The sequence below is a fragment of the Eupeodes corollae genome, chromosome 2 (genome assembly GCF_945859685.1).
Source record: "Eupeodes corollae chromosome 2, idEupCoro1.1, whole genome shotgun sequence".
Classification (NCBI taxonomy): Eukaryota; Metazoa; Arthropoda; class Insecta; order Diptera; family Syrphidae; genus Eupeodes; species Eupeodes corollae.
In genome coordinates this window covers 59507818-59532484 of record NC_079148.1, presented here as the reverse complement: position 1 = coordinate 59532484, position 24667 = coordinate 59507818, and the positions used below count along the sequence as shown (strand labels likewise).

The following is a 24667-nucleotide window of genomic DNA, read 5'->3' as shown; positions in this document are numbered from 1 at the left end:
AAACCTTAAAAAAAATTAATAAAAGTTCGTAAAAATTGATTTTCGACTCAAATATCTTTTCAAAAATTGTAGATATTGGCATTTAACTACTTTTATCTTTCAAAAAATATTGTTGTTAACATTCAGTAACATTTTGAAAAAAATCGAATTGATAGTTTTTGTACAAAAAATTAAATACCTAAAAAAAAATTAACAAAAGTTGGTAAAAATTGATTTTCGACTCAAATATCTTTTCAAAACTATAAAATATTGGCTTCAAACTAATTTTATCTTATAGAAAATATTGTTTTCAACATTCGATAGAATTTTGAAGAAAATCGAATTGACAATACTAAAACTTGGTAAAAATTTACTTTCGACTCAAATAGCTTTTCAAAAATTAAAAATATTGGCTTCAAACTTATTTTATTTTACAGAAAATATTGTTTTCGATATTCAGTGATTTTTATACAAAAATCCAACAGTCCGTTTTTCATAAAAAATAAAATCTATAAAAAATAGTACGCAAATTTGGTAAAATTGATACTAGTACAACATATAGACAAACTTTTAAGCAAGACAAATCGACAGACGGGAAGGGAAGTTATCAGTGTGGGTCGCATCCCAGCCTCTTTTTTTATTTTGTTTTTAATTCTCATATAATAAACAATACCTAAATTTAAAAAAAAGAATGGTTGAAAATCTGCATTTCTTTAAATACCTTAGCTATTATTTTGAAGAATTACCTGTACGAACAATCTTTTGATATAGTGTACATGTGTACATATTTAAGATAGAGAGTTGTTCGTGTAACGAAGATCAATTCTTGTGCTTTTTACATTTGTTCAAATTGAAATTCGGATTCTTATTGTAATAATTTTAAGCTAGATTTTAAAAATTTGTGTTCGAGTGATATTTCCTAAAATTTGATAACATTTAACTTATAATAATTCAATGCCATAGATTTGAGTCTTCTGTTCTGCTTCAAACAACTATTATACAAAAATTAAGATAAAGCAGAAGTTGTGATTTAAATTTACCACGATAAATTTTTAGTTTTAGCTTTGTGTACAAAACTGTAACGCAATGAGTGATTTCTAAATTTGGTCTAGTTATTTTTGAAAATTTATTCAGACTATTTTTTTCTCTAATATTTTTCTAAATGTCAATTACACAAAAATGCAAAGCAAACTTTCTAAAACTGAAAAATGCATTTTTCTTTCATCTTATGCATTTATCATATGTAAGCACACAATTTTACAACCTATAAAGTCAATATTGAAAAAAAATAAATTCAAAAATTAAAAATGGAATCGTAACGATAAAAACGACCGGCCGTTGTCGAATCGATTAAACATGAATGAATGAATGAATAACGGTGACGTGAGCACATAATAATAAATGAAAGACAACCAAATAGGTTTGTCATTTCTTTGTGATGTCAATTAATAGCTATATCACATTATGATTTAAAACTACACGCTTGACCATGTGCGGGTCAACTAAATATCTGTTTACGTCTGGGACTTTATTTATTTATTTTGTGCTTTGCTTTCCAGGTTTATTTTTATCTTGTTGTTTTTTAAAAAAGATGCCTATACATATTTTGAGCAGTGTTAAATATACCTTGTTGACGCTTTCATAGAAATCCTTGAGTTGTGTTGGACACTCTTGATTTGATTGTTCTACAAATTCGTCAAATAGCTCTCTTTCGCACCAGCTATCGAGTTCGTTGTCGGTGTTATCCGATGTTTGACCTTGATGGTCCAAAATCTGGTGTATGTAATAGTCTTCCGAATTTTCAAACTCACTTTCACATTGCGAACAAATGAACATGAATTTATTTATATCACACTTAAGTATTTCACTGAACTTTCGCGGCTGGGGATCATGGTTGACGAAGTGTTCAAAAGTCGCCATTTCGTATAGAAGGTTATAATCTTCGAAGGTGTCGCCGAGGAACTCTTCCATAATAATTGCTACCGTGCGTCGTCGTCGTCGTGTTTTAAAGATATAATTTATTTATTTACTTTTTTGTCAAGCGAGTGCCCCGCTTTAGCGTTGCGATGGCGTGTAGCTTCCTTAAAGGCTGCTCAACAACTAAATCCCCAATATTTCAGTTTCAGGCAAATTCGTTTTCAAATTTTCTCAAGCACATACGAATACGATACGACGATACGAGCGAGCGACATTCGACATACGAGAATGGTCGGGGTGGTATTCTGTGCAGTCATAATAGTTGTTGGATCCGGAATGTAGGCGGGGGTAACGTTTTTTTTTTGTTAAGATAAAGCAAACCGCACGAGATACAAAACAAAAATATCCATCGCTGCCGCCACTGGCTGTCAATAACCGCCAGCTGAAAATCCAAAGGGTTATAAAACAGAGGGGACCTAGTTCAACAAGGACTTCCTTAGCCGTTAGCGTTAGTGTTAGCTTTAGCGTTGTTAGCAAGAAAGAAAACTCATTTATCTATTTTGCAAAACAGGTGTGTAAATAACAAGTGGCAAGTGGAGGCAGAACGGAACAGCTGATATTGATCGGGTGTCTAATTGAGTTGGTGGTTTGAATGTTTACAATAGAATACGGAACGGACGTGGTCTTGGTCGTTGGTCGTTGGTCGTTGGTGGTGGATACGGACGCGTACGCGGACACATTCGATATTCGAAGACTTTGTCACTGCTCGACTAGACTAGGTGTGTTTTGATTAAGGGGTAGGTATATTGTCATATACATTGTTAAATGGTGAGAGAAGATATTTAAGTCGTCATTGTGTGTAGACGCCAGTAAAGAATTGTTGATTTTTATGTACATATGTACATAAGCATGCATGGAATGTTTATTTCTGGAACAGACAATTATAATTATTATTTTGGGGGCTTTTATGAGTGCTTTTTTTAATTGCGCTGGTAGAACAAAATTATTTTTTGGGACAATAAAGAAGTGACAAAGAATTTATACAGAAATTATTTTAAAAAAATTATAAACGGTTTTTAATTGGAAAAAGTGCTTTAGTTTTCAAATCTCATGTTTAAAAATTCACGAAGTGTGGTTTTTTCCTCTTTATACTAGATATGGCTCTTTCTTGAATTTAGCAGTCAGATTTCTTTTCAGTTCTTCCAACAGGCCTTCAAACAGACAGAAAGGAAAAAAAACTTTAATTGTATCAACGCACATAAGGGTGAAATCAGTTGTTTTTGGTTTATAAAAAGGGGTTTTGGGTGCAACTCACAACCTTGAAAAACAACACCAACAACACTCCACGTCCATTAGTACATTGCACGTTTCTTTTACAGAAATGACAGGCTTGAAGAAAAATGTAAGGACGACTTGGGATTTCAAATAATGGAATTTATGTTCGATATAAAAAAAGTTTGATGGAGGAAAAAGAAAGTGTGGGTCTGCAACTAAAGGATCGCCAAAAAAAAAACCTCGGCTCTTGGCTATTAATGACGAACTTAACGATCTTGACAGTAACACTTGTATGGACGATGTACTCACTGACGATACTCGCTTACCTTTAACACATTCAAAATTGAGGTGACTATTGACTTCAGACTTACTTATGGGATTTTCCATGAGTAAAATAAATCAATTTGTTTTTGATTCAGATCTGTCAAAACACAAATGTCCCCTTTTTTTGTATTCCATGGGGCAAAATAAATTCATTTATTTTTTATTTAAGCTCAAATATGCAGATCTGCCCCCTTATAGGTTACGCTAAATTGATTTCTTTACTTGACTCAAAAAGATGAAGTTATCATTAAAATTGTTCCTTTAAGTAAATGCCATAAAACTTAAAGATGAAGCGAAAATCTTTACTCAAAGAAGGAAATATTGTTAGAGGAACTTTGTGAGTTCAAAAAAAAAGAAACAGTAAAAAACCGCATTAAGGGACCGATTATAGCTATCAGTAAAATTTGAAACAGGAGGAATCTGAAATGTTTTAATGATCAGCTTTTATAGCAATCACTTAATTTACGTCATTAAATTAAATGTCACTTTGAGGCTGCGCGCCTTAGACAATTTTTTACTGTTGCTTTCATCAGTAAAATTTTTAATGATTTGATCGGAACAGTAAAAATTAGAACAAGAACAGTAAAACGAAATGGAATTTTGTTTGGCTTAAGGCAGTCAGCTGTTCAGCAAAATGACATTTCATCATTGAAAAAATTAAAATGGATTTATAAATTAAATAAAACTTTAAATGCATTGTTTCCTTTTGTAAAAAATACTTGAATATAGGATTCATCTAATTGCATCAATCTTTTTCTAAAAATAAATCTATAACATATTCAAAAATTTTACTGATGGATTTTACTGATAGCTATAACCGGCCCCTAACTGTTAAAACCAACTCCCCTGCTTGAGCGTACTATAAGCTTTGGGGTGAATCCATATTTTAATAAATGCAAAGTTTATTTTAAAATTAAAAAAACTTTTCTTAATTATCTCAAAAACATAAAAATAAGAAGTTTTCAATTCATTTTTGTATCAATATCCATAACCATCTTAAAAATAATACTCAAAGTGATGTTTTTAGTTTTTTTTTTAAATTATTTCAATTTTTTTCAATAATTTCAAAAACTATTGACTGAAACAACTTCATTTAAAATTTATTATAAAGGTTTTTATATTTTATTGAGTTCTGGCTTTTGAAAATGTATAATTTCAAAGTGTAAGTCTTGCCGTTCTTTTTAAATATTTTTTGTTAAGATTTTAAGGTAATTTTATAAACTTTCAAATATCGCCTTAACGAGAGTAGATAGTTCCCCATAGACCCCCTTCCATAGCAAAAAATACTTGTATTAGTTCCTCTACCAAAAACCGTTATTACGGTTACCGTTATCTTGGCGCTATTATCGCACTAAATTAGGGAATTAGTTGTTTTAACTGAAATTCAATCCCGGATCTAAAATTTTAAGAAAGATGGCATTGTTTCAAAAGCGAAAATTGATTTGCTTAGAGACATACCAAACCGGAATGTAGTAGCTGAAAAAATGTACCGAAGTTTTAATGGCTTTAATTCTAACTTTAACTATAAAAAGCAATCAAGTGGTTAAAAAACCACAACAACAGTAGCTTTAAGATGAGCTGGTGCATCAGGTTCTTCTTATTCTGCGGCTAAAATAAAACAAAAAGCAGTCGCAAACGCAAGTCTTTCCACAGTTATAAAAGATATTAAACTTTCAAGTCCTCTTAAACGAATGAAAAAACAATTGCTACTTGACTTCAATGAGATAAAAGAAGAAAGTAAACCTTTTTTTTTTAGACGAAAAATAGCTTTATTTCGATTTAAGAAAATAAAAAGGTTTTTAAAGCTTTATCATGTACATATATATGACCAGCAGAAAGTTATTATGGAACAGTTAGCTTGAGGTTATGACATTAAAAATTTGAAATCTTCTTAAACTTTCTAACATTTTTGCATCCATAAACTTGGTGTGCTAAAATGATAGCACGTCAATTCACTTAAAAAATGGATAAAGGGGCATAATGTGGATTTCCTTCAATGGCTGCCGTAATCACCTTCTCTAAACAGCATTGAAAATATGTAGGGAGATGGTTAGTATGCATAGTTTATGAAGGTGGTCGTTACTTTCAAGAAAAATATTCCTTAATGTCTGTAATTAAGTTAGCGTGAAGTTTTTTATATTATCAATATTTTTCACCTGAAACCAAATTTTAATTATTACTTAAGTGTGCTACATGTTGAGATTTGTTAGAAGTATTCTCCCAAAGGAGGATAATCCCCAAATTTGTATAAATTCTAGGTATCATAAAACGTCGAGATATGTAAAAATGGGCGCATTCACAAAGCTAGTGGCTACGTAGTCAAAATTCAACTATAGTCAATCCGAAACTGTCATATTAATGACAAATACAAATATGTATATAACATAAGAAACATTTGTGTTTTAAGAACTTTAAATAAATAAATAGTTTTGTTCAATAAAACCAAATAGAAGATATAATATGATTGATTCATGTTTGTATTTAAATACCGAATGATTAATTTCATTTTGAATTCTTGTGTCCTTACCGAGCAGCTGATTGTGAAACGTCAAAACCAGTGTGCACTAACTTTGTAGCTGAAATTTGTACATTACGTCGGCGGGAAAATTTCAAGTACTTTTGTAGTTAGATTAAGCCAATCAGAATCCCTTGACTACGTAGCCACTTTTTTGTGAATTCGACCAATGATAATAATTCCGAAAAAAATTTAATTAGAAGATGATTGATAGTTTTGATAGTACTTCGTGTAGAATTTATATTTTTGTAATAAAAAAGAAAGTTTCAACTCTCGTCATTGGTCGTAGTATTAAATTATTCTGGATTCAATACAAGTTTTTTTAAACAAAACATTCAAACTATGAGAACGCAATAGACAAATCTCAATTTAATATACAAAAGGGCTCATCTCACTATCTCAATCTCAAGAAATATCAAATTTCAAAGTGATTTTATAAGTGGAGGTTACACTACGTGACAAACCGACGAAGTTTTACTTAAACGAAAAAGTTTAGAGAACATTAAATATAACCTTGCATTTTATAACTTAATACTTATTATTTTTAATCAGAAGTCTTCGGGTGCAATGAAACCAAATATCTAATGTCATTATTGACAAAAATAAAAATAATATTCAATAGCTGTTAATATCATTTGCTTTTTTTAAATGAATTATTTTTTGGTATATTTTTCATACACCTCATTTGGGAACATAATCCAGTCCCCTTTTGTATTACCAATTTGTTCAGCAACTTCAATAATAATCCTTGAAACTTTGATTGATTTCGAAACATTCAACAATTTCCAGGATCACCAACAAATATTAAAAAAAAAAAACAAAGTTTTAGTTATTATTTGCCTAATTTGAATGAGATAAAGGTTTTTTCTGAGTTTGGGAAAGAATCCCGAAAACAGTAATCCCAAAAACCAAAAGTTCCTAAATAACATAATGCAAAATCTCGTACTTTGAGATTTCGCGTTTGTAGGGTTTGTGTTGCATCTGCCTTATTTTCTGGATACTGAAATTTCTAAAATGAAATCGATCTTTTTTTGAGCTCAAAAAACTTCATTTGATTGATTAAGATAAACCACTTCACAAACCACTCAAGTGTACCTAGACCAAAATTTTTGTTTTAGTCGAAAATTTTTTGCAAATATAAATATTATCTGTTAAACAAAATTTATTTGGAATCAATTTATTTACAAAGAGACTTAAATTTAAGACATAAAGATAGAACGAGATTTAAATTCGGTAAGATAAGATACTACATACATACCATCAAAGGATTTTCCAGAATAATTAAACCATTTGGAATTTATTTTAAAACGTTTAGCTGGGACAATAAATATCGAAATTTATTAGATCAGAAGTCAAGGTTTGTTCAACAGTTGTTTTATAGCCCTGAAAGAATTTTTAAGTTTAATTAAGTTTTTTACATAACAAAATGTTATTAAAAAATATTTATTGAAGAGTTATTTTGTGGAAACGATTGTTTTTATTAAAATAGGTTTTTAAACAAACAGCTTTACTGATTTTTGAATATTTTACATACAATTAATTATTAATTAAAATACAACAATTTACAAATACGATCAGGTAAATGCGACTTAGTTAGGCCTTTTGTTTAAATTACTTATATAGAGAGATATAATGACAGGTGCGAAGAACTGTCACACTAAAGTTCTAGGGATTGAACTTGAAAATAAATTATTCATAGACGATGGCCAAATTATTTTTACATTTTATTTTTACTATGAAAACAAACAAAAACTTAAAATTATACTAAAAAAACTTAAATCTATTAGATAAGATACTAGATTAAAATCGAGAGATAAAACTTTTAAATTGTGGAATTTGATTGTTAAAGTAATATTTAAAGAACTGTTTTTTTTTAGAAACAAAACTTAAGTATGCTAAGCAATAAGTAAACTTTATAAAAAACTGCTCTTGAAATAAAAAGTTCTTAAATTCGTTTGCAAAAACTAGTTATGGGGCTGTTTACAATTTTGTCTGTAATGAAATTACTGATAATCTAGATTCTAGATATTTCTTAAAAATTATTATACGTGAAAAGTAATTAAAGTTTTTGAATAAAAAACCTTCATCACTAAGTGGTAATCATTTTTTCTTTTCTTTGGGAATAACATATATGTATGTAAAAAGGTCCTTGTAGACGTCGATCAATAAACGATAGTAACGTTCCAAAATAAAAATGAAGCACAATTTATTAAAGACATATTAAGAAAAATACGTTTACGACCGAGTGTACCCTCGTTTTATTTTTGTGAATTTTTATTTGACCAACAAAATATTTTACTAGTCGTAATCGGGCCTCTAAAAAAAATTTATTTCATCAAACAACAGGTTCACAACAATCTTTAAAGCTTCTGTGCTATGATTTAAATTTCTTTAAAAAGACGTTTTAAGATGATTAATGCGACGAGAACGGAGGTGATCCTTTAGCATTTGTAAAACAAGTTCAAATAAGTAAATAAGGGTAATAATGAAATGTAGCTCATCGTTACGTCACGTCAGAGTTCAAAAAGGTCAAGTAAGTACCTAAAAAAAGGATATAAAACGGATAATTAGACACTAAAGCAAAAAATAAGTAATAGAAGTAATGTACAACAGTTTGATTTCTTACAGAGTTCTAAATATTTTAAACAAAACGTTATTTCCACGATTAAAAAAGTGTAAATATTTATGTAGATACACGGCTATTTATTTTCGAATAAGATTTACTACTCCTTTGGTTACATGATACCCTCTTAAAATGTGCATACATACATATGTATACATAAATCGAAAACCGTTAATTCTATCATCTTACAATATATACAACTGTTATAGATCTGAAACATCAATAAGATCATATAAAATTTTACTGGGAAATTCCATCAATTACTTTTTATTAATTCAAGAAATAACAAAACTTAATTTTCTACGCAATTGACTTTTGACCTCCAATTTCTGATGGTACATACGAGTATCGTGTTTACAAATAAAGCCGAAGGAATTCATTTCAAAAATAAACCAACATCCATACAATTTCATTAATTAAACTTAAATGCAGGCCAACCTCCAGAGCATTGACAGAAACAGATACTCCCACAGAACCAGTATTATTTTTGTTTCATTTTGTTTATTTATTATGACTCTGTACTTTTTATATATGATTTACTTTACTCTGAGTTTCAGTATTTTTAATTTAAATACGATCACCATGAATACACCACTCAGAGCTGTAGGTTGAAGAAGTCCAGGGAGTGTTTTCAATCCCCCGAAAAAAATGCGAAAAATTATTTTAAAGCTATGATAGTGAGATAAACGTATTTCACTTTTGTTAAAGATGTACGAATTAAATCAGCACAAATTTGCATTACATCATTGAATATCATGTCTAAATTCTTTTTAACTGATTTCCTAAAGAAATTCGTAGAAATATTTCAATAAAATAAACTTCTTGGATCAACTAATGTCAATGGGGTTTACTCAGGTACTGTCTCTACCAAGAAATATTCAAATCATGCAAGAGTAATTCTTGATATGAAAAGTGCTTCTTAAATCAACCGCCTCTTTATTATCTCTTAAATCAACAATGATAAAGTTTGGTGTATTCCTTAGTAAAAGTATGTGGGGACATTAATTTATAAACAAATTGTTTTGAATTTTGCACAATGTGTTAGTAACGTGTTTTATCAGAGCAGTAGATTGATAAACAAACCGACATTAAAACTCCGTATTGCGCCTTAAAAATCGATACTGTTTCAAAATATATTTGTCAAATCCTCGCAAGAGGCAGTACCCGTGAAAGGACTTAAGATGGCATAGGCATGTATCGAACCCAAGACCTCTGGCATGACAGTCCAACGCACTTTTTTTTAAATTCATTTTTATTAATTCATTCTTAAACCTATCTTAAAGCTAGACAAAAATTCATAAAACTAGCCTAATTATCCATAACTTATAACTAACTTAATGGTCCCATACGGACACTCTAAGCTAAACTATAACACTTACTACTAATGCCTTTCGGCCTTAACCCATTCTCTCGCAATTGAACTAAGTTGATGGAGCCATAAAATTATGGCAATACTGAAAAATGAAACGTTTGACATTTATTCTTCTTTATTCAATAAATTTGAATTTTTCCACATAGTTTTTTCTTACAAAAAACGAAGTAGGCTTATTTGAAACTGTCTTTTTGTGCATGACATAATATATTTCTACTCGTGTTGTTAGTTGCAAAAACATAAGTGCTCATAAAACTCGTAAAAATCCAAATATTTCGATTTCCTTCCAAATAATCAAAAGAAATAAAGATAACGTTTAGAAAATTGTAATTTCAAATATATTTCGTTGTATATATAAGGAGGTAGGTTTCGTCAAAGTTTGATGTACTTTAAAAAGTACAACGGGTTTATGCATGCACTTTTTTTTTAGTTTCTAAAATGAATTTCAAAAGCATCCCATCGCTTTAAAAATCTGGAATCTGCCCTGGACGAACTATACAGCAATGACGATATAGTCAATGCTGATATCGTCATAGTTCCTCCACCAGTGGACTACGTTACGGACGAAGAGGATTTAGATGAAGAAATATAAGAGCGATAGAATTACCGCAAGATGTTCCAGGTGAGGTTGAGATCTTCGGAGTTTTGAATAGATTGACTTTCGAAGAAGAATACGAAAGCGATGACGACCTGCCGCTGTCCGAGCTTAAAAAGTTAATTGCCCCTCCTGTTTGGACAAAGACAATTTCCCCAAACGAATTTCAGAGAACTGAAAACTATTTGGAAAGAATAAAAAACTGTGCTTCAGATTTGATTGGGCTCAGCGAAATTGATGTTTTTGAAAAATTGTTTGATGTCGAGGTAAGACAACTCATTGTGAGCCAAACCATGTTGTATGCTGGCCAAAAAAATCAACACAGCTTTGTATTCAATGAAGATGACTTAAAAACTTTCATTGGTATCTTGTTGTTTTCGGGCTATCATTCTCAAGCTAGAGAATATATGTACTGGAAGCTGTCGGCAGATAATCATGTTCCTATTGTATCCAACAGTAAGTCAAGGAACAGGTTTCAAGAAATAAAAAGGTACATACATTTTGCTGATAACAACAACTTTGCAACCTTGACTTGAATGACAAAATGGCAAAACTTCGTCCGCTAAGCCAGCTTATGTGCAAAAAATTTCAAAAATGGGGATATATGCATGAGCATTTATTTATAGATGAATCCATGGTCAAATACTTCGGTCGTCATTCTTCAAAGCAATTCATAAGAGGAAAGCCTGTAAGGTTCGGCTTCAAAAATTGGATGCTTTGTAGCAAGGATGGTTATATGTATCAATTTGATACTTATTGCGGAGCAAAAAATGTTAAGTTTTCACTAAAGAAATTGCCATTAGGGTCAAGAGTTGTTCTTGACTTACTAAAAAATATTGAATGTCCAACTGACCATGCAATTTATTTTGACAATTTTTTTACAAGCTATAAACTTATGAAGATTTTAAAACAAAAGAAATTTAGAGCAACTGGAACAGCTCGCGAAAATCGGCTCAAAAAATGTCCTCAAAATAAAGAATTTCAAAAGCAAAAAAGGGGTACTTTTGACCACCAATTCGACGAGACCAATGAGTTGCTTTCGTTAAATGGAAAGACAACAGCATCGTTACTATAGCCACTAACTACGACAAAATCGAACCTTGCGAGAATGTTAAAAGATGGAACAAAGAACAACAGACAAAAATTAATATTCCTCAGCCGCTTGTTTTCAAAAACTATAATAAAAATATGGGTGGTGTTGATCTTCACGATCAGTTAATCAACACTTATTCTATAGAAATAAGAGCGAAGAAGTGGTGGAAGCTTCACAAATTGACCAACAACTACAAAGGTGATTTACTGGAGTTTACAAGAGCTGTTACGCTGCATTATCTCAGATTTCACACTTTGAATCAAGGACAACCGAGACTCGCAGTCAAAAGGAGCATAACAGAAATCCCAGGATACCATTTTGCAAAGAAGTTACCAAATCAGTTAAGATGTCGCCAGTGCCATCAGCGATCGAAATGGTGTTGTGAAATGTGCAATGGGACCCTTTGCATACATAAAGATTGCTTTATTTTATTTTCATATTAATCAAAATTAAAATAGTATGTATGATACCATTGTACTAAAAAAAGTACACCCTCGTAACTGCTGACCACTATTTTTTGAAAACTTTTTTTTTGCAATTATTTTAAATTTAAGCTCAATAAACAGAAAATATCACAAAAATACAAAATTTCTATTTTTCTATACCCTTGGGTGTTAATGGGTTAAGATCTATTTTAACTTCAATTCGTTTTTATTTATTTTTGTATTAATTAGAAAATTAAAAAAACTAATAACAATATCCTTTTAATTTTTACTTAAAAAACTACTTAAAATAAGGTCCCTAATATAAAACTTAAAACTAACTTAAACTACCTATTCTACCTATAAACTACTTAAAACTAGAAAAACCACAGCAGCAAATCTAACGTTTTTTGTTTTTTTTATATTTTATTGTCTTTTTTGTATGTTTTTTAAATTTTATTTTTTTATATTCCATGTTGTTTTTTTTTTAAATTTTTTTTTGTATTCTTTTTTGTGCCACCATGCCTATTCTACTTAAAACTATAAAACAAGTATTTAAGCCGGCCAAGGCTTAAAACCCCATACCAACTACCCACTATCAAGTGCTAATCAGTTCGGTCCCGTTCGGGCACAGCCCTACTGAACCGAAGGAGCTCTGCTTGACCTTGTGCCATGACGTCCCGATTGTACAGGAGTCGCCTATTCACGGTGCGTCGTCTGACGTGGTAGATTAGCGGAACTGCCAATCTATCTTGTATCAGACCGTATCTGTCTAAAAAGAGGAATGCCTCTGGTGGAATGAAGCCGCCCAAGCGTGCACTTTCAAAATACTCGTCGTTCGGATAGAACGCCCGAAAATTAAATTGTATATCGAAGACATAGCTCTTGCATTGTAACCTCGAACGAATATCATGAAATTGTCAATTCTGTTGATTCGAGCCCCGTTGTAAGGACCTCGTTGGAATAGTAATGCACGTAAGAAGATTCGGCTATTCGACATAAGCCGGTACAGCGTCGTAAACACTGCCGCTCGAACACCCGAAACTTTTCCATCTTGGAAGGGGCAACGTTGAACCACACAGGACAACCATTAACGATCATTGGCCGTATGAGGGCCATGTAGCAAATTACCTTCGCTCTGGGGTCAAGCCGACTGCTAAAAAACAGCCGTTTCGTCAGAGCGAAGGCTCCTCTGGCCCTGGTCAGAGCAGCATTTATATGTCTGTCGAAATATAAATACTGATCTAACCAGATACCGAGGTACTTCACTACACTTTTGCTCGCTAATGACTGCCCGTGAAGATCAACGATGACCATCTTGCGCCAATTCTTACACGTATCCCTCGTGGCCCCAGCCAACGGAGTCCGGAACAGAACATTTATTTTCAGTTTCCATCGCAATATCGCTGAATCTTGTCGAAATCACGCTGCAAGAAAATTCTAACAACCTCAACCTTTCGGGCCGTTCTGTACGCAACTAGATCGTCGGCGTACGCAATAGCCTTTGTAAGACTACCTATCAGATCGCTGGTGTAAATGCTGAAGAGAACCGGCGATTTCACCCTCCCTGTTGAAGACCATTTTTAATTGAGAATGTTGTGGTAGAAGTTACATTGCCATTTTTGACAACAAACTTTCTACCGTTAAGCATATCATAAAGTATATACAACAATGGCTTGTTTATTCCAAGCCTGCTCAGTTTTAGGTAAAGACCAGAATTTCACCTTTGCATTGTTGTTTTGATTTATTCCATTGGATATCAGAAACGAGTTTAGACGCAGCATGAATTGTGTCATGACCCGCCTTGAAGCCGAACTGTTTATCCGGAATTAATTTATTGTCCGCAGCCCACTTAGTCAGGGCCCTATAAATGATTTTTTCGAAAACTTTGCTGATGCTCGGAAGAAGACTTATCGACCGAAGATTTGACGGGTTGGAGTTGTCCTTTCCCTTTTTCGGGAGAGGATGAACCACAGCGGTCTTCCAATGCACTGGATAATATGCATTATTCATAGCAAATGTCAATTGCTTCCATCGGTAAATGTCTTAGTACAACGTTGGATATACCATCGACCTGCAGCTCAACCTCCGTCACTAACAAGGGACTTGGTCCCGTTTGCTCGGCGATTATGGCATTTGCCAAGGAATCGTCATTGAACCGCATGAAACCGCGGTTCTCAGATCGCCAATGTGTGATATCATTACGGAGGTAAAAGTGATTAAGTAGGGCTCTGTTTTCCAGGTCGTGGTTGGGGCGAATGCTAACATTCACCTTGTACACTTGCTGGAAAGCAGCTCCCACTGCCTCCACTTTTTCCTTCGGATCTTCAATTATGTAAAAGTCATCGTCAAAGATGACCTCTTCTGGATCTATTTGCGCTGTCCTGAGTACGTATCTGTTCTCTTCGGTTCTTTGGAGTTTCAGACTCGGAAGGTCATTGTCGTTCTTTTTCCTGAATATTTTCTTGATTAAGGAACATACTAGGGTCACTGGAATTAACTGACCGAATCTTGGTGTCCCAGTACTTGTTAATTGATAACTTGTAGTTCTCCTTAATCAACAGATTGACAATTTTTATTGACGACTTTAGTGTCCTAACCTCCAAGTCGTGTGGGTCTGTAAGTCGTCTGTACAAGTTTTTGAGTCTTGTCAGTAAGCCACTCTTGTGCCTACGTAGTGCGTCAATAGTCGCGTTTCTGAAAGCGTCCATTTGGTCCCGTTCTTTGTACGTTGGTATTGTCCGTTCCATCGTTCGTTTTATTGTTTCGTCCATCTGTTGTAAGTGCTGGTCAATTTCTGTATTTGTCAGGTTTCTGTTGTTTGGTGGGGCTATGTCACTCGAACGAAGTTCTCTCGCTAGGGCATTGGTGAAACGAGGCCAACGCATCTTACTGTAATTGTATTCCTCCATCTCCACGCGTTCGTTCGTCCAACGCACTAACCATCCTGCCACGGGCATTCGAACATATTAACTTTTCTAAAGTAATATTTTTTCGACTTCACGAAAAACTTGTGAACCCAAAATAACTTATTTACATTTAGTTTTTCAAAAAAGAAGTAACAAAAAGTTTTGGAAGAATTTCACTGTTCTAAAAGTAATATTTAAATGTAATCGTTGTCGATTGCATATAGTCTAACAGTTGAAGGCAAATCTTAGTTCTGAAGGCGTCACTAGAAATAGTATGTGATGATTTCGAAATCAGTCATTTGACAGGTAGCTTTTGTCACCGCGCCGGAAGTGCTAGGGTAGGTGGAGTTGTGTTGAAAACGCGGGTTCTCCAATTTTTTGTTCGGGAGGCATAACCATTTCTAAATAAATGTAAAACGTACGCTATCTAATTTCCAAATTAAGAATTTTGGGGTCCTAGCCTTTCTCAATTTTTTGGAAAACACCTGATGAAATGTATGTTTTTATTTTTAATATCGGAATCTCCACTTTAACATACCCGTTTTTAAATTTCTGTCACCTTTTGGATTAATCTTATATGTCTACATATTTTATTTTATTATTATAAGCATATTAAATTATATTTGCCTTGTTATTTAGTCTAAAAGTATTTAAATTTGGTGTAGTCATTGATCTCAAACTGCTAAAACTATACTAAAACTGCTAAGCCCAAAATTGAAAGAAAATTAATAAACAACCGAACACATTCGACATACCATGGTTGACGAACTTTACAATTCGAGTTCGAAATTCGGTGCTACCATACACAAAAAAAATAAAATAACAGCAATAACAATTAAAGCTGTTGTTTTCTTTAATTGATAATTTTAATATTTAATAAAAATTCAAAATAAACCAAAATGATAAGCTACATAGATTTGTTTTTTGGAGAAAACGAAAATACAGAAAAAAAGTAAGAATATTCAAGACAAGTCTATTTTCTGGGAACTCCCAAATCATCTGTAAATAGAACAAATATTTTGTAGCTACTGGAAGTTCTTTTAATTCTAATTAATTCCTAAAGTTTTAGATCATTCTTTCGACTGAATATGGAAGCGTTTGTATTCGTATTAAACAAGTTGGAAGGCCAATTTAAAAATGCAAGGACCTCCTTAATCCCTGTTATGCTAAATTAGCTTCTGTCCCTAGATTTTAGGACCGTAGTAGGTTGTAGTTATTATTGGCTCATATTTCCATTTAGTATTTACAAATAGCCATACCTGATTACACAAAAAAAATCAAATCCACAAACAGAACTTTTCATTCTGTGCTTCCGAAGTGGGACATACCAGACAAATATCATTGTCATAGCAAGTGCTCTTTTTGCAATAAGTTTTAAAGTCCTATATTGTTAAGAATAGTTTTTTTTTTTATATTTGTTAGTAATAGATATTCAAACTGAAGGTATGTGCTATGTTTATAAAGTATGTTTTATTATTTTGATCACTTCATAACCAAGAGCAAGTTCCCACAAGAAAGCCCAAAATTTGTTTTTTTGTCCTTTTTTCTCCAATTCAACACGACTTTTAATAACAAAGTCAAGAAGAGTCATGCATGAATCATATACCAAAATATTCGTATTTATATGTAGTTCCAAAAACAGCAGCATCTAGGTGCGTCTAGCTGGGATCGGCTGCGATTGAGTCTGCATTCTCCTTCTAACTGCAGCATATTTCATACATTTTTTTTAAAGGTGCTTATCTGAAGTGTTCTTTTAAACGTCTGGGGGTTTTGGATATGTGGCTTTCTTTGAAAAATATTAAAAATGAGACTGAGAGGAATCGTAAGGTGTATGAGGCCTTGACGTTGTCCTTACCGGAAGCTAAAAACATTCAAACTGATCGCTTGCAAAATCGTATTTTTTTTACTGTGCAAGCGGTTTAACATATATTGGAAGCAAGTAACTCGGTCGAAAACAAGACTGTACGAAAAATACAGCGACTGGTTAAGCGAAACCGAGGTATGTACTCAGGCAAGTGCAGATCAACCATCTATGAAACGAAAGCTGTTCAGAAAGAAGTTCGAAGACTGCGGGAAGAGGTCAAAACGTCGCAGGCTATCAACATTATCTGACAGACTTTAGGTTTTCAAAATGGTATATCACTTTTTTTTAGATATTACCGTTATATATTCATATTTTTTTCATTTGAGGTAATTTAAACAGATGAGTTATACCCCCACGTTTATAAAAAAATAATGTGATTTTCCTACCTTCACGAATTTTTATTATTTGAAGATTTGAAAAAGTGGGCTTGTTAGAGGGCGGATATTTTGCATGATGATTTTTTATAGAATTGTTATAAGAATAGAATAAAGAATTGAATATAAGAATGAAACAACCACAACTTGTGTGTGCTACCACCAAGTTCATAGGCTGGAGTTATAGCTATTTCACGGGGGCCAACCCGATCATCAGACTCCTTTAGTGGTGCTTAATCGCTTTTTGTTCAATTTAATTTTTGAAGAACTTTTGCCCGAGCTGGGCTTGAACAAGCGATCTAGCGTGTGAGGAGCTAGTGCACTACGCACTACGCCACCGCACCCACATGAAAGTTGTAAGCCAATTACAGGTTTTTTCGTTCTATCGAACTATACTGAACCGATTAGCATTTTTCTAAGCACACACAAGTAATTGTTGTTGTTTTATTCAGTTTCTTTCTAGTATCTCCTCTCTTTTAAAGAATTGTTGTAGAAAGTTTCATTGAAATCGGTGCACTGGTTCAAATTCAATCAATCTATGACGCCTCTCCATACAACTGGAACCACTGTGCAGCGTAGGAAAATATTTTGATTTAAAAGAAGTTGTGTGGGCAATTGAAGAAAAATTATGTCCAACCTGGATCAGTCTCAACATGTCATACGATGAGAAACAAAACGCACGAAATTACTTTTCTTTTTTCTTTAACGGCTAGGTTACCAGGAGAAATAGGATGTGTTGACGGGAACCAGATAGGAGTCGTTGCTCCGATTAAGTTGCGTCATCAGTATCTTAGCAGAAAAGGATATTATGTACATTATAAACGCAATGATAGTAAGTTTTTTCCCCGAGAGTAGCTTTTGGTTTTTGGTTCAAAAGTTTGGGGCATGTGACCATAAAATGTGTATTCGTTATGTTGACTCAAGATATTTTGAATCAACATATGATCCCTTTGTATGGAACTCCAGTAATCTTAAGTCAGTTCTTGAAACTTGGTAATAAAGAGAATAACGTTCAATTTTCCTTGGAGTATTTATATTTTTATTTCGTCGTTCAATTTTTTTTCTTTTCCATCGCGAGTAGGTGGCCCAAGTGAGTTGAGGGTTGTAGCAAATTGGTCCCAATATTTCTTTGAAGAAACAAACTCTCCAACACCTCTCGCTTCATTCGGGTTCGATTCCATCAGTTCGACTAACTTTTCGTACTAAATTGTATAAGTTCTCTTGCAGCTGAATAAAAATGCATTGATTTATGTTATTTTATAAAAGAAATGAAATATATTGTTTTATTTTCCGACATTTCTTTTATATAAGCTTCGACTTTTTCTCACACAATATGAACGTTCTTCAAATAATAACACGAATGACGTTTTCAAATCAACGAACATTCGATAACGGAAATGGAGTGAGATCAATCTTCGAAAAATGTGACATTTAAGTCGAATCAACGGTTCTCAATTCGCCAACGGAAATACAAATTTCTTGCACTCACACCGAGTATAAAGAATTAATTACATGGAAAAATAATTTAAAGTACTAAGGACCAATCGCTTTAAAATTTTGCATTGAATTAAAATGTTCCATTTAATATCTTCCCAAATAATGTATAACAATTTTAATTAGAATATCATTCCAACTATTTAAAAACAAAAACAACACAATTCCCATATTTGAGCAAAAACATCTCCTCTTTTATTACTAATGACTTTTTTTTTGTTTAACTCATCTCAAGAACATCAACATCAACATACAGCGCTTGTGTGTTTTCCAGCTCTGATCTCGTCATTTCAAATAGTTTCCTGTGCGTTTTCAAATGAGCAGCTAGCCCTGGCTTCTGGGCAAACGCTTTCTCACAATACGTACATTTGTACTGTTTGACAGCCAAGTGTAATTTCAAATGCTGTAACAGAGCTTTCCGTCGCGTGAACGACGAATTGCATTTGTCGCAGAAATGTTTCCGCTCACCAGTATGAACAACCATATGCTCTCTGAGCAGTCCCGTGTCGAAGAATGACTTATCACATAGCGTGCACTTATGAGGTCGATAGTTGTTGTGACGTTTTCTGTGCTCATTAAGGGATCCTGATGTTACAAATCCATTGCCGCAAACTTCACAAATATACGGCCGTTCACCCGTGTGGGTTCGCACGTGTGCTTTCAGTTCGTTTCTGGTTATGAATTTCTTCTCGCACTGATTACAAGCAAAGGGCTTTTTACCGCTGTGGCGCTTAATGTGCGATCGGAGATTGAACTGTTCAGTGAAGGCGAAGCCACATATGTGGCACTTGAATCGGCGATCCTTGGTGTGTGTTTTGGCGTGAATTCTTAATTTAAGTTGAGAATCAAATATCCTGTTACATCGGGAGCATTCAAAACGGGTCTCATCTACCATGAAATCAAAATCAAATGGATCAACGTTTGGGCGCTGTTGATTGGTGGTATGCTCTGTGGAATCGTTTTCTTGCACCTCACAGTCATCAATTTCTCGATAATCTTTTTCAAGGAATTTGGAGAAATCGTTAAGGAATGTGACAGCTTTGTTATCCTAAAAATATTTCAATGGACAGTTAAGCGAATTCGCTCATTATCATGAGTTTGACTAAACTTACATCTACTGATTCGACTAGAGTATTGGCATCGTATTCATCAATTTCTTCGAAATGCTGGATAGTGTCCTGAGAAACTTCATCATCGTATTGTGAAATTTCGTTATCCTGCGATAATCCGTCTTGTGAGAGGGTATCATGTGAGTGAACATCCCTTGTGAATGTTTTTTTTGGTGAGCTGTTTGGCAGTGTGGGTTTCACATCTTGTTCTTGTTCTTCTTCCAGATAGGTATCCGTTCCCGCCATAAGATTTTCATCATAATACTCTACATCAAGTAGATGATCCCCATCCTCTGGATCATACTTTAGCTCATCATCGATGGATACATGTTGTTCGCATAGATGATTGAAGAAGTCTTCATAGCTGGAAAAGTTCTCTTTGCATTCGCTGCACGAGAATATAAGGATTTTGCAGTGCGAAATAAATATTTCACCGCAGCGCGTCTCAATGTAATCGTCTTTGGCCAGGAGACAATTCATTTTCTCATAACTATCGTAGTTTGTTAAATTGCCTTGCGATTGAATTTCTATATCTATTAGACTCATTTTCGGTTATTGATTTGTACTATTATCCAAGTATACAGTTTTGTTTTTTATTTATAAATTCAGAAAATTGAAGAAATTATTTAATATAAACAATGCTTGTTGGAAAGAAGAGGGTAGACAAAACTGAAAACACAGAAAAGAATACAGAAATCGTAATTACAGGAAAAAATAAAAGCCATTCGAAAAACAACGAAACGTCAAAGTGACATTTATTCACAGTAGGCATTCGATTTTTAGTTCACCATATTGGTAGTTCACAATAGTTATGAATTTAGTTTGGTCTAGAACCAATGAGAATTATTAAACTGTTCTCAGTTTACACGTTGCCATCACAGGGTTTAAGGGATGTTGCAAAACGTTGTGAGATTCCAATTTGTTGTACCTGCGCGTTGTGAAAGATATTTCAATAGTTGAAAAAAATTCCAGTAGAAATCTTCCTATTTTTTAAAAGGGATTAATTTCGAAAATTAAGAAATTTGTGTGGAAAAATTAGGCTGGATGTGTTTTCGAATAAGTTTTTTTCTTTCGTTACAACATGGTTTCTTACAATTATGACATATCTGTTTTCGAAATCATTTCGTTGTCGTTTTGAAAGACTAAAGCTAAGAAAACACAACTGGAAGATCTTCCAATATTGGTCAAACTGTCAAAAGTCTTCAAATAGCATTCAATTAAGTGAAAATTGTCACTACCAATGGAAAAATGTTCGTTCATAATTTTTAATTATAAATTGTTGGCTTAAACGGTTTGAACACTTAAGAAACAAAACATAAATGGATACTCAGCAAAAGACAATTTTCTTGATATATGACAGAGAGTATGAACATTTATTTTTAAAACAACATGTCGTGCAAACACATTTTAAAAATGCAATAATAATTAAAATACAATAAAAAGGCAATAAAAGTTTATAAACTTTGTTCATGCGTCCAATCCTCTTCAACTTTTTTTTGCTGTGATTTTTTTTCGTTATTTTGTCAATCGATGACTTCTTAATTCTTTCTATTTTCGTATTTTTCAAAACCCTTAAAACTATCGTTGTTGCTTCCGGCTCTTAAATTGTCATCCACTTATGAATTTAATTGAAATAATGGACAATCGACCAAGTTTTTGAAAAAAAGAGGCTCTGATGCGACCCACACGGATAACTTCCCATCCCATCTGTCGATTTGTCTTGCTTAAAAGTTTGTCTACATGTACTCGTATCAATTTTTACCAAATTTGCGTACTATTTTTTGTAGATTTTATTTTTTATGAAAAACGGAATGTTTGATTTTTATATACAAATTACTGAATGTTGAAAACAATATTTTCTGTGAAATAAAATAAGTTTGAAGCCAATATTTTTAATTTTTGAAAAGATATTTGAGCCAAAAGTAAATTTTTACCAAGTTTTAGTATTGTTTTTTTTTTTAGAGTTTTATTTTTTGTAAAAAACTGTGAATTCGAATTTTTAAAAAATTGTACCAAATGTTGAAAACAAGATAAAACTAGTTGGAAGAAAATATTTAAAATTTTTGAAGAGATATTTGAGTCGAAAATCAATTTTTACCAACTTTTATACATTTTTTTTAGGTTTTCATTTTTTTGTAAAAAAAAAAACTGTCAATTCGATTTTTTTCAAAATTTGTCCTAATGCTGAAAACAATATTTCTTATAAGAAAAAATTAGTTAGAAGCTATTATCTCAAAGTTTTCAAAAGATATTTGAGTCGAAAATAATTTTTTACCAACTTTTGTTAATTTTTTTTTTCAAAATGTTGAAAACAATATTTCTTATAAGATAAAATAAGCTTGAAGCCTAAATTTCAAGTTTTTGAAAAGATATTTGAATCGATATTCAATTTTTCGAACTTTCAGTAATGTTTTTTTTAGATTTTTATTTTTATAAAAAAACTGTCAATTAGATTTTTCTCAAAATTTTATCAGATGTCAAAAACATTATTTTTCGTTGCAAAAAATTGTTTTAGAGATGAAATCATATTTCAGTCGTAACATTTTGGAGGTGACAAATTCTTTTTTCAGTTTTATTGATTTATAAAAAAACCGTTATATTTATTTTTTTTTTTTTAAATATACATGTTTGGTATCACGTTCGTAAGATATTTAGGGTTAACCAAAACTTTCACCTTTTTTTCAAACTGCTATGGTAAAAAACCATCTACGCAATTTTCTTGAGAGCTCTTCCTGCATCTTTCTGCCTTATTATCTGTATAACACAATTTATTTGAAGTTGATATCTCTTCTGGTTCTTGAGCTATGGAGGACGAAAAAAACGTCCGAATGTACGGACGTACGAACGTACGTACACACGCACGCACAGACATCTTTCTAAAAATCTTTTATTTCGACTCTAGGGACGTCCAGAAATGTCAAAATTTTCAATTTGACAAATCGGACCCATTACAATAACTTCCTATGGGAATTTAATAAACAAAACAATTAGATGTTTAGACGAGTTCAAACGATTGCCAGAAGTAGGCCAATATATTGGTAGAAAATAAGCCAGCTATTGGCTGCAGTTTTTGTCTGTCACTTTTGACAGATAAAATTGGGTGTTTACAAGGTTGATAGAAAATTGCTTACATTGAACTCTTCCATGCAGGTGGACATTATCATGGAACACAACATTTTGTTACGGAAGGCAAGCCATGGAAGCGCTGCCTGTACGAAAATTAAGTGTGTCCAGAACTCCCTTGAAATCTCCAGACCTCCCTTGATTTTTTTGACCTCCCTTGATATTTCCAGACCTCCCTCGATATTTCCAGACCTCCCCTAAAATCTACAGACCTCCCTTGCAGTCTGAAGACCTCCTTTGATATTTCCCAACCTCCCTTAATATTTCCAGACCTCCCTTGAAATCTCCAGATCTCCCTTGATATTTCCAGTTTCCCTTGAAATCTAAAGACCTCCCTTGATATTTATCTAACTCACTTTATATTCCCAGACCTGCCTTGAAATCTCCTGACCTCCCTTGATATTGTTAGATGTCTCTTGAAATCTCCAGACCTCCCTTGAATCTCCAGATGTTAGATGTCTCTTGAAATCTCCAGACCTCCCTTGATTTTTCTAGACCTCCCTTGAGTTTTATAGACCTTCCTTGAAATCTCCAGACCTCCCTTGATTTTTCTAGACCTCCCTCCGAACTACAAAATGGGTTGAGAGATCCCTTCCGAACTATGGGCAGAATGGACCAATCGGTGGCAATAGATCAGCAAAAATAAAGTTGTCCATTTGAGACAATTGCTAATTTTCGTTGAATAACATTAATAGTGGCCGTTTTGGTGGGCGTGGTCACTTCCCACTCCGTCTGTCTGTTAGGTTTGTAGGGTTTCTTGTTTTGTTCAATTTAAAAAAAAAATACTTAAAATATGTCGCATATGATGAAATAGTTTTTGTTAACAAGATTTTTAATCGAAAAACAATTTTAGTAGCATTTGCGTACTTTTTTTGTAGATTTTGTAAAAAAAACTGTAAATTCGATTATTCACAAAATTTTACTGAATGTTGCCAACAACATTTCTTATAAGACAAAACTAATTTGATGCCAATCAAATTTTTGAAAAGATATTTGATTCAAAAATCAATTTTTAACAAATTTTAGTAATGTTTTTTAGGTTTTTATTTTTTATAAAAAAAACTATTAGTTCGATTTTTCTCAAAATGTTACTAGATGTCATGAACGTTTTTCTTCGCTGCATACAATTATAAAATAGATAAAATAATTTTGTATTCGTAAAATATTCGTTGTCACAATTATTTGCAAGTACATTAGCAAATGTACTTGCAAATAATTGTGTATTCTAATTCCGTAAAACAAAAATGATCAGCCTCGGAACCGCTGAAAAAAGGCGAGAGCTTTCAATAACTTGGAAGCATCGTTTCCATCGAACAAGACGTCATCTGCCGCATCGGCAAAGCAAAAGCGGCGTTCGGTATGCTGTCAAAAATTTGGAGAAATAACTCCATCAGCTTAAGAACAAAGCTACGGCTGTTTCGCACAAATGTCGAATCTGTGCTTCTTGGAAGGTAGGTTACTTCAGCCATAACAAGAAAACTGCAAACCTTCGTAAATAGATGGCTTGGTGCAATCCTAAGGATTTTCTGGCCAAACCGTATTTCGAATGAAGTACTTCTTGGAAGGACAAGTCAGGAACCTATAATACGAAGACGTAAGTAGCAATGGAATGAACATACGCTTCTAAAATGTAACGACTGCATTGCAGGCTAAGCAATGCAGTGGAAATTCGCTCAAAC

At 33.0% G+C, this 24667-nt stretch overlaps 1 protein-coding gene across 1 annotated transcript in view; it reads right to left on the bottom strand.

Annotated features, from left to right (window-relative positions):
* LOC129944944 (uncharacterized) overlaps window positions 1–20600 on the bottom strand; it is a 112066-nt gene extending 91466 nt beyond the window's left edge. The window contains exons 1-3 of the mRNA XM_056054604.1: window positions 19869–20600; window positions 18980–19804; window positions 1606–1995 (exon numbers count right to left, since the gene is read on the bottom strand). Of these exons, the coding sequence (XP_055910579.1) occupies window positions 1606–1995; window positions 18980–19804; window positions 19869–20411 (1758 nt within the window). The 5' untranslated portion in view covers window positions 20412–20600. The remainder of the gene's footprint in view (window positions 1–1605; window positions 1996–18979; window positions 19805–19868) is intronic.
* Between the last annotated feature and the right edge of the window lie 4067 nt (window positions 20601–24667).